Below are 11,359 nucleotides of genomic sequence, written 5' to 3'. Positions count from 1 at the left end.
CTTCTTGCTCTTAGCATCACTTCCTTTTTTTTTTAGATGCAACCTTGTGGAGAAGCTAAATTTGGGGGGCTGCTCTGTGCTGCCTGGCCGAGCGCTGTGGGCAGCAGGATGCTCTTTGCTGACAGCAATCAACCCTATTTCCTACTTTGTTGCTGCACTGTCTTGTGAGGCCGTCCTGTGGCTCTCTTCCCTCACCTACGTTCTCCCCACGTTGCTCCCTGGCTACTTCACAGAGCAGTTTGCTTTACAACCCAGTGTCCCCATGCAGGGGAAGGGCACCTGCAGTCCTGTCCCCAGGCCCTTGGTCTCCTCCTCTGCACCCTCCCTACTCAAACAATGACTCAAACTTCATCTCCCTACCACTGCCTTAATTGTCTGTTTTTTCAGCTCTAACCCGGCCTGCTGGGAAATGCCGCAGCACAAAGGTAATCTGCAAGGGAAAGGGTGGCAGGGGGCACTGCCCGTGCCTTTCCTTTCGGAGTGCAAAGAAGAAAATGAAGGGGTTGGTTTTGTTTTTAAACTACTTGCTCTCTCATGAATTAATGGCAGCAGATCTGTATTCACAGTGCTTGCTGCTTTGGATGGCAAAGCTGGTTTTAAGTGTTCCTGCCCTTCCCTTCCCTCCACTTTCCTTCCTGCTCCCCCTTTCCATGCCTGGGGCAGTACAGCTTGTGTGAGACAGTCACATGAACTAAGCTGAAACTTGCTGTGTTCACTTGTGATGATTATTTTTTGACTGTTTTCTATTTTTTTCTTCATGGTAGTGACAAAATCTATCTTGCCAGCCTGACACTAGGCAGCGGGATGGTCACAAAAACCTTACTTATCCCACGGATGCTCCTTCCCAGGTGGCAGCATTAGTCCCAGGTATTTAATACACATCACAGTCTGTAAATATCAGCCCTGAACTTCAATACTGTGTAGGAAACATGGAACTCTGAAGAGCTGCCTCTCTGCAGTGCTCAGGCCTGTCCTGTCGTTTGTGGCACTTCATGGGGAGGAAGCACAGCCCCCAACCCATGCACAGGTGGGTTACACAGAGGCAGAACCAGCATTTTACCCGAGGCTGCCCTGGCACTTGATTTCAGGATGCATGCAGCCTCCTCCCCTGCTCGGGTAAATTTAGTGGAATCAAGTGGGAAGACAGAGCCCAAATTTAATTTGTTTGGGATTTTAGTTTTGTTTTTATTTTTAACCTCACCTGATCAGCACCGATGCTGCCAATCTGCCACTTGCTGCACTCCTAAAAATCCCTGTTTTGAGCTATTTTTAGTGTGGTCTGCTGCATTTCTTCAGTGCTGCTGGTGGGAGGAGGGGGAGACCATAAAATTCTTGAAGGAGAGCTGTTTATACTGAGCAAATAAGAGCTTCTGTTTATAGAGGCAAAACCAAATAAAGAATAAATAAATCCGGAAGGATGGGCCCATGGCCCTTTTCCAATGAGAAGAGCAAGTCAAAACAATGAGCACAATTTGTTTTTGCTTTTCCTTGGCAAGCTTCCTCCAGCTGACTATTGCGTGATCTGTTCAGGGCAAAGTGACAAGTAAAAAGGTTGGAAAAAAAAAAACAACAAACCAGGCAGTAGCAACTGCTCCAGCTTCTCTCTCCTGCGGGTGACTGTGTGGGTTTACACCCTGTGTGGGTTTAAAGCTGCAGCTGTCACCCAGGGTAACCCAGACTCCAGCTCCAGATGAAAACAGATGGGGCTGGGAGAACAGTTTGAGGGGCAAAAAAAACAACAAAACCAAAGCAAAATGTATGCTGTGAAGCAACAACACTGAGTTTTATCCAGCCCTCTTCCCAGCCAAAAGCTCAGGGCTCCCCTTCTTTTCTAGCTGGTGTCCACTGCACCCCGCAGCTCTTGTCCTCTGGTAAAACATCAGATGTTTGGGTGAGCTGCTGTGTGCTCCCAGCTGCCCTCCTGCAGGCATTCATGCCAGATACCTACCTGCACACCCCAAGAAAAAGGTGTTTAATTTAGTTTCCTCAGCCTAAACTCCCATTTCCCTTGGCCTGTTTAACACTGCTGGCACAGAGCAAGAGCTCCTTGTGGCACCCCCCACCCTGGGTCAACACTAGGGTATTAAATCAACATACCTTCTGCAGCAGTCATTGCGGCTCCAGCTCCTATTTTTATAGCCATGCTTTTACCGATAAGGCTCTATTAATAAATCAATCAGGCAGCACCACTTGTGCTTGCAAGCACAAGACCCTGTTTAGTCTGTTGGTGGGGGAGCTCAGCAAGGAAACAATTTACTCTCAGCATCATATATGCACAATAGTTTTATTTTTTTTATATAAAAAAAATCCTAAAGACTGCAGAACTCTTGTACCTAATTTCTTACACAAATGCTTCCAACACCCTCTTTTTTTTTTTTAAGCTAATTCCCCCCTAACAACTTTTGATGGTGTGGGTTCCCCTGATTTTTGACCTAGGCCCCCTTTCTAATGGGATATGTCTAAAGCTGCAATATGGCACTGAGTTGACTTAGCTGGCAGGTTTAATACATCCAGAAAGCTGGTGTATGGAGTCACAAAAGGCTTGGTGTCCATTGGCAGAGGCGGGGAGCCTGCCTTCGTGTCCATGCCTCCAGAACAAACCAGACTTTTCTCCTTACTGTGCAAATAACAGGCTTTGGTCATCGACCAGTCCTGTCGTGAGGGATTCTCCCCCCTGAAGAGGATCCCGTCTTCAAGTGGGGAAGCAGCACATACAGTCAAGCAATTGTCCACAGCAGTCCCAGGCGCCAAGACCCCATCAGTCAACTGTACCGTTGTAAGACTTGTTGAGCTTGTTGAATGTGAACTCTACGTTATGCGTGGAAATAGGCTTTCGGTAGAGAGGATTAGATGCCTTCGAAGAAACGAGAAGACAAAAAGAACAAAGGTGAGTAACAAAACCCATGTCATGGCAAAAATGTGTATTATTTCCCCCTTCCTGTGACAAGTAATTGGGTGATAGCAATGCTTTAGAATCATAGAACAGTTTGGGTTGGAAAAGACCTTCAAAGCTCATCTAGTCCAACCCCTTGCAACAAGCAGTAACATCTTCACTCAGATCAGGTTGCTCAGAGCCCCGTCCAGCCTGGCCTTGAATGTCTCCAGGAATGGAGCATCAACCACCTCTCTGGACAATCTGGGCCAGTGTTTCACCACCCTCAGTGTAAAAAAATTTCTTCCTCATGTCCAGCCTGAATCTCTTCTCCTTCAGTTTAAAACCATTACCCCTTGTCCTGTTGTAACATGCCTTGCTAAAAGGTCTGTCCCCATCCTTCTTATAGGTCCCTTTTAAGTATCGAAAGACACAATAAGGTCTCCCCAGAGCCTTCTCTTCTCCAGCCTGAACAACTCCAACTTTCTTAGCCTGTCCTCATAGGAGAGGTTTTGACTGAAATGTGCGTTCATCTCCAAAAGCAGTAAAGCCCCTGCCCATATTCCAGCTGCACCCCAGCCCGGGGCTCACCATTTCATATCTGGCCCGGGAACGTTCACTCTGGAATCGGTCGAACTCCCGCCTGTCATGGATGGTGACGAGCAGCTTCCAGAGCCCCAGCAGGATGATGCCGATCAGCACCACACTGCCGATCACCGCCAGCACGATGGTCACGGCGCTGGGGGCTGAGCTGCATGCTGGTAACAAGGAGGAGAAGGTAATTAGTTCTGGTGTAAGTGTGTCCCGATCAGGATACTGGGATATAATGACCTGGACCACAGCCACTGAGCAGGTGACCTCAGGGCAGTGCTAGCAGCAGTGACTAAATTAAAAAAAAAAAGAAAAGCAACAGTCCTCTCTGAATCCAAAAGGATTTTTAAAAATTAAATAAATTGCTGACTAGAGACAGGTCAAAGGAACAGGCCCCATAGACATCACTTGGGGCCAGGATGCATCATCACACTTTGAGGGTCAAGCTGTGCCGCAGTGCCACTGTCCAAGAGTGATGCCTGGTTTTAATGCTGGCTGACCATGTGGGATACAGAGGGTTAAGGTGCCTGTGGCAAAAGCCAGATCAGCTTCTGGCCCACATGGACGCAGGTGATCACTAGGCACTTTACATAAGTACATTAACTGTCAGCTAATCAACTGCTCTTTCAATTAAGTAGAAGCTGCTGCACAAATAAAATGAAATGTGCAGTCCCTCAGTCTTTCCCATACTGGCCTGTGCCTCAGAGGACCAGAGCAGACCACGAGAAGCTACTGCTGGGTGCTCGCCAGCTCATCCTGCAGGACCACGTGGGGTTTTCTTTGAGAAACTGCATGGCATGTGATTAAAATAACTCCGGGAAGCACAGCTGTCTGCAGCAGCCCTAGGAGGGAAGCAGGGACACACAGCCCTTGTGCTGCTCAGCCCAGAGCGAGCTCTTCGGAAATGCAGAAATCCATAGGTGCTCTGGGGCTTTCCTAACATCCCGACTTAACCAGCAGCAGGACCATATCTCCCCTTCTGTTTTACTTTTCTCTCAATGGCTATATCTCCAAACCAGTAAATGGCATGCTTTTTGCTATGTAAATAGGCTGGGTTTAATTTCAGCATCCCAAGCTGCCAAAAAGCCCTTCAGCTGCTTGCTAGCAATGCTGGCAGCTCAGGTACGCGTTTCACTATTTTACTGAGTTACGAGTATTTGGAGATGGGTTTCAGCACTGTAAAACACTTTATCTTTTTAAATCATCCCAGTTCACCTGCTCATGGGTGCCTTTGTGCAGGCAGCGAAATCAGCCTTTTGGCAGCCCGCCAGGCTTCCCAGCAGCCTATCAGCTCCCGCAAGGCACCTGTGCTATCAAAAGGAAACCCAAAGGAGGGCTAACCTGGCTCTTTGAGGACGGTGAGGTTGGATTTCCCACTGGCAAGCTCCGAGTAGGTGAACTTCATGACGCAGTTGTTCACCGGGTAGGCACAGAGGATTGCGTTTGGGTCATCTGTTTCTGGAACAAGATGCAGAGTTGCAGAACTTTTGTATCCTTACACAAATGCATCCAACACCCTCTTCTTTTTAAGCTACTTCCTCCCTAACAACTTCTGATGGTGTGGGTTCCCCTGATTTTGACCTAGTCCCCCTTTTTAACAGGATATGTCTAAAGTTGCAATATGGCACTTGGCTGGCTTAGTTGTCAGGTTTAATATTAGGAATTAGCACAATTCTCCTCTGCAAGCTCAGCAGGGCTTGCCACGGGAGCAGAGGAACAGGGAGCAAGCCTGGAAAGCAGCACAGATTGATCACAATTCATGCAAATTGTAACTGAGCAGCATCCAGACTTACTGCATGAGAAAATGTGGCACTCAGCAAATGTTACATGTCAAACATAACACAACTCGCACACACACACATGCCCTTCCTTCACTCAAGTCGGCTTTGGCAATAAATGCCATTTTCTTTTTAATTTGCTAAATTTCTTGAAGGGTGAAAGCTGAAGAGAAAGTGAGGGGCAGAGATTCAGCCTGCAAGGACACAACCAGGGCCATCAGCAGCAGCAGCCCATGGCCAGCTCAAGCTCCAGCTGTGCTGAACGGCTCCAGCTCTGGAAACTGTTGAGAAGTTTGTTTTTAAAAGGTGAGATAGAAGGAAAATGGGGAGGAGAGGATAGAGGGAGGGGGAAAGGAGGAGCTGGCTGGAAGAGAGGATGCAGAGATGGGGGTCAAGCAAGATATGTGACTACTTGATTCCCATGGCCATATGGACACAGTTTGGTTGCCTGTTTAATATATCACAGCACCAGGCAGAGCCTGTAGCTGCTCTGATTGCTATAAGACGCTTCCTGAGGAATGCTGCTTCACAAAAGCCATTACAAAGTTTTGGCAAAGCCATTACCTGAGGTTTGCAACTCTAGCTGCAGGGGGGATATCAGCAGAGCCATCACCCTGCATGGCCACAGCTTGTGGGGTGTCCCCACTGCAGGGACAGTGAAGAAGATGGGGCAACATCTCCAACCATGTCAGGCAGCTCTGCAGGAGCACATCTCTGTAGGGATGTACGGACTGAGAGAGTCAAGGGATGGGAAAGGCTTTGGTCACCCAGTGTTACTGGTTGGCAAAGACATGGCCTTGGCTTAGGCACCTGGAAAATGCTTCCTGCACTCCCTCTCCTCACTCATATCTGTGCCCGTCTGTCACACTGAAAAACGATCACATTAATGAGGACTACTACTCCAGCCCTTTATCTCTCTCCTGTCTGTTTGTCTTCCCTTCCAATGCCTTTGACCTGCTTTCAGCTGAAAGATTGATTCCCTCCATTTCAACAGCTCTGAGCCTAGATGCAGCTGTCCCTCTGGTGAGTCCTGGTGGGGCTTCTGGTGTGGACAAACCTCAGCTGTTCCTACCCTCAGGACAGGAGAACCTGCTCTACCTACACAGTGTTATCAAAGGTAGGACTGGAGAAATGCTGATTGTTACAAAGCAAAGTACTAATTAGATAAATATAGATAAAACTTTCACGTTTCTTGACTAATGCCCTTCTGACTTGAGCAGCAAATCCCAGTTCCTCCAGGCCCAGTTGCTTCCAATTCCATATTTGCACCATTATTCTGCTAAAAGAGGTTGTGATTGAAGTCTTGATAGTGATGATCTCTGTTGGTCTTCACTAGGTTTCAGAGATCACACATCCACAGACAGACATGTGATGGCCCCATGGAGCTTTCAGGTCCACTGATGTGTGCTGTTGGCAGGTTCACCTCAGCACTGGACCTGTCACACTCCTCTCACGTTGAAAGCTTCTTTCTGGAACCATCAGTATGGAAATGTAATGTTACAGAAGTGTAGGTGATCCTGCAGAATCCAATACAAGTCATATAAACCTCCCAAAAGGCATCGTTGTAGTTCATCAGTCCAATGATAAATGCCCCTGCTCTGCTAACCTTTGAAGCACTGGCTGCTTCACACCCGGAGCCAAAAGGCATGTGTGTTCATTGGAATTTGATATTTAAGAAGGTCCCATCCTCCACTGCCAGAACAATGCAGACCTGTGTCTTCTGTGACAAATATCAGTGTTCACCTCTCAGCAGGGACTTTTGACATGTGCTACATAACACAAAACCACTTGAACACAAGGATTTGGCTGAGTATGCCTGTAAAGAAGTCATAGTCCACAAGCACTTTCTCTAGGAATATTTTGCTTTACCTCTTTCCCCAGCAGCCCAGATCTCCAAGCTGCAGAGTGCGCAGACCTACCAAGCGTGCAGAACCACCCACAATCTGACTGCCATAGTTGAACAGAGGAATAAGGGTAATTCCCCAAAATGTCTTTAAACAGAAATTTGACTGTGTTTTTCTCTCAAAGCCATGCAGGGGGTTGGCAAACCACAGCCCAGCCTCACCTCCCAGGGTGCAGTCAGCACAAAAGCTGGCTTTGGCATGGTGCAACACCCAGGCAGGAGCGCTGAGCTTTAACCCCTAGTGTTTTCTGGCTTCCAAGAAACACAGGCTGACCAGGCATCAGGAAGGAGCTTTGAGTGGTTTGCAAGTGCCTTGCAATCTCTTGCAGTGTGCTGGTTCAGGTGCACACCCCACTAAGCTGCAGGGAGGATGGAGGGAACAAGAGCAAGAAACCCCGCTGGTCATAATTTAAAAGCTAGGCACTGGATGTGAGAAGAGTCAATGGGAAAAACATTGCCTGCAGGCAGCTGAGGAGAAGGGGAGAGAAAGGACAAGCCAGGTAGAGCACTTCTACCTCTATAAACTATGGGAAGAGGAGGAAATGTCAGATGTGGACAGTTACTTATCTCTGTGTGATCTCCATCCCTCCCTCTAAGGGGTATTGCTAAGGCTGGGGTCAGGACTGTGATTAAATCTGTCACAGTTTGGGTCCCCTCTATTCCCCCAAATAGCAACTAGTGACTCCCAAAAAGGAGCTTGAAAAGAAGGAAGAGAAAGTCATCTGCTGAGTGATAAAGGGGAGGAGATGACCAGTCCATTCCATAAAAGCAGAACTCATCTTGCCCAAAACAGCTTTGCTCTCTCTTACAAGCTCACTTCATCCAATATAAATTCTCAGAACATTAGAGAATGCCTTTTTTTGTGTGATACTTTGTCCTTTTGCACTCTCTCATGGCTCAACTGACCTCATCCTACCCTCTTTGCTCCTTGCACTGGCAGTAGTGGTCCTCACAAATCTTGATTTTAAGATATTATTTAAAATCAAAGGCTTTTTTATTTCATTATATATTACAGCCCAGATAGAGGGTCACACATACCCCATATGCACATATACATACTACATACAGACATACATTTATAAATACTAGGTTTTCTCTGAGGCTTTCTTTACAAATATGTAAGTGATAGGACAAGAGGAAATGGTCTCAAGTTGTGCCAGGGGAGGTTTAGATTGGATATAAGGAAAAAATTTTTCACAGAAGAGGTTGTCAGGCACTGGAACAGGCTGCCCAGGACAGTGGTGGAGTCACCATCCCTGGAGGTGTTTAAAAGGCGTTTAGACAAGGTTATTAGGGACATGGTTTAGTGCTAGAGTTAGGTTATGGTTGGACTTGATGATCCTGAGGGTCTTTTCAAACTGAAATCATTCTATGATTCTATGGTTGGGTTTAAGAGTAGTTCAACACCACAGTCATTGGCTCCCATCATCTCATCATCTGCAGTTCTGCTGCTGCCTACTTACCAAGAACATCCACTGTGGTGATGATCTCATCCTTGCAGTGCTTTTGGCAGGTTTGGTTATCAGCCAGTCTTCCTGAGTTAAACAGCTTGCATTCAATGCAGTCCCTGCAGAAAGACACACGAATGGGAAGAATAAAGCACCCATCAGAAACCGTATATGAATATAGAGATGCCTCCCTCAAAAAAGGACTCCCTGGTTGTTGGCTCAGAGGGTGCACATCTACAGCAGAAGAAAAGAGAAACTTCAGGGCCATGCATCTCCATCTCAAGGAGGGATTTATTCTGAGGGTGGATGGGGACTGTTTGCCCATCAGCTACTGCAAAATTCATCCTGCCTGAGCCCAAGGCAGATAGCTTTGCTGCTCTGTGCCAGACTGAGGCTGATGTCCAAGGCACCTCCATCACTGCAAGGCAGACAGTCGTCCCCATCCTCCCCTCCTCTACAGCTCACAGCTCTTTGAGCCCGGACATGTGCAGCTCAGAGTGCAGCAAAACTGGGGTTGCCAGTCTCTCCCGCAGAGCAGGACAGCACTGGAAATGAACAGGGACATAACTTCCCTGAGGACCTGGGCAGCAACAATTGTTGCTTCTACCTGGGATACTCCTGGGGTGCTTAGCATGGGCTCTGAGTAGCTGCAGGCTTGCCTGGGGCTAATCACCCCTGTTTAACAAAGAAGGAGTAATTCCTTAGCTGAAAAACCTCCCAGAAACCAAAGAGCTGCCCTTCCCACCAGGGAGAAATCCCTCCTGAATGCCTCTGTGGGTACCTTTTAGTGCTACAGACGCCTGGGCAGGTGGGACATTTCTCACACGTCTCTCCAAAAGCCCCTGGCTCGGTGCACTGACACTTCCCACAGACACAGGTGCCCCTGCCGCTGCACATCTGCCCATCACTGGAAACACAGCTGTCCGTCTCAGTGGAACAGTTGCAGTTGTCCCCGATGTAGCCGGCATGGCACTTGCACTCCCCGCAGTGACACTCTCCATGGCCTGAAGGTGAGAGCAGGGTGACACATCAGCAGCCCAGCAGGAAAAGCTGCCAGAGAGACTTCACTTGGCAGAGGGACAAACAGATGGCAGTAGGAAACACCTAGATATCAAATTATTATCTGTATTTAGCAGCAAAAAATACCTACTTGCAGCTTCTTCATCTTCCCTTTACCATCACTCAAGACAAATGGACACCTCACCCTTCCTAAGTGGGACCAGGTGAACAGGACAGGGGCACACACTGCCCTTGGGAGGTTCAAGCACTAATGGTGACCATGGAGAAGAACAGGGCAGCTACCTTAAAAACCTTAAAACACATTAAAAACAATTAAATCAACAAGCACTGTATCCTGCATCCAAACAAGACCTCTGTGTCCCAATCAGGACCATGAAGGTTGCTGGGACCAGCTGAGCCTCCCTCAGGATGTAGCCCAGGGCAGCTCACAGCAGACATGGATGAAGGAATCCATCCAGTAAGGTCACTTCTCTCCCGAAGCATCCCCTTGCAGTTAGGGGGTTTAGAGATGGGTTGAGAAAAATCAATGGGCTTCAAGGCTTTCAGGGCCAGTAAGTGGAGTGGCTGGCTGCCAGGCATCTAGTTTCAGAAAGACACCCGTCAGCCCACTAGAAATACTGCTCAAATTCTTCCTTGGTCAGTCCCTAGGAGAAGGGATGCCTTTGAAAGCATAGTTTATAGAGCTGAATTGTTTATATACAAGGATCATCAGCAACCTAATTACAGCTCAGCTTTCCCACTGGAAACAGCCTCAAGCACCTCAGACAAGATAAATTATATACACACTCCTTTCATCAGCACAAAAACCGCTGATCTCCCTGTCTCTCCCATCACTCCAAAATTACCAGACAGGCTGTGGATTGCCAAGTTATATATCCCTTGCCAGAAGTCATGGGAGTACCTTCTGTTTTACTAGGCATTTCATATGTCCCAGTTGCCCTCCTACAGCCTCTTTTGCACTCCCACCGTTTGCTTTGGATACAGCCTGCAAACTCAAACATTACAAGACAGAGAACGTTATGTTTACAAGATCTCCAGAAGTGACCTCCTTCCCTGCCTGCATCTGATGGAGAGTAAAAATCCCTTGCTCTGTTTGCCTTCACAACGACAGCCTTGCCTTTTCTCCAGACACATCCCTACAGGTAGGTTCGGTTTGCTCCTTCCCTACAAAGCTCCAGTTTCGATCCCATGGACACAGCTACGCCCACCACCACTGCTGCACAGCTGTAGAGCAAGGACCCCCGTCCCCTCTGCTTCACAAGCAAACCAAAGAGGGTGGCTGGCTTTTATTCACAATTAATTCAGGCAATACAGCTCTCGCACACAGCAAGTTTGGTGCCTCCGTGGCAACGCATGTGTACAAATGAGCTATAAATCATAGTTTTCAAGGAATTCAAGGAAGCTGGCTTTGGGAATCTGTGTATATGGCATTTAGTAAATGTGCTCATGCTTGAATTTGAGCTGTGAGGGCTAAGAGAAGCAAGCCAATTGCATTCACACCACCCATGGCCCCAACCTGGGTGGGAACCACCCCTGGGCAGAGCAGCAGAGCCACTGTACCACCAGCCTGAGCTTGGTCCCTCTTGGACACCACAGAGACAAGCACATGATGCAAATCCATTGAGAATCTCTCTCTGCAAGTGTTATTGCTCATTAAATGGTAGAGTTTTTAAAGCCAACAGCACCAGGCCAGCATGTCCCTTCCAGCCCCTGGCAGGCTGGGGATGGAGCCCGGAACAACTGCCCC

At 47.9% G+C, this 11,359-nt stretch overlaps 1 protein-coding gene across 2 annotated transcripts in view; it reads right to left on the bottom strand.

The window, feature by feature from the left end:
- Nucleotides 1-2,265: 2,265 nt before the first annotated feature.
- The window catches only part of ITGB5 (integrin subunit beta 5), a 62,001-nt gene continuing 52,907 nt past the window's right edge, over nt 2,266-11,359 (bottom strand). The window contains exons 11-15 of one of the 2 annotated variants that reach the window (XM_005505125.4): nt 9,374-9,596; nt 8,608-8,711; nt 4,805-4,921; nt 3,464-3,630; nt 2,266-2,854 (exon numbers count right to left, since the gene is read on the bottom strand). In XM_005505125.4, the coding sequence (XP_005505182.3) occupies nt 2,759-2,854; nt 3,464-3,630; nt 4,805-4,921; nt 8,608-8,711; nt 9,374-9,596 (707 nt within the window). In that variant the 3' untranslated portion in view covers nt 2,266-2,758. The remainder of the gene's footprint in view (nt 2,855-3,463; nt 3,631-4,804; nt 4,922-8,607; nt 8,712-9,373; nt 9,597-11,359) is intronic. The other variant, XM_065070500.1, reaches the window with a different exon arrangement.

This window comes from Columba livia, chromosome 7 (genome assembly GCF_036013475.1).
Source record: "Columba livia isolate bColLiv1 breed racing homer chromosome 7, bColLiv1.pat.W.v2, whole genome shotgun sequence".
Taxonomy (NCBI): domain Eukaryota; kingdom Metazoa; phylum Chordata; class Aves; order Columbiformes; family Columbidae; genus Columba; species Columba livia.
Note: the sequence above shows the minus strand (reverse complement) of the source record. Positions and strands in the feature narration are given on the sequence as shown.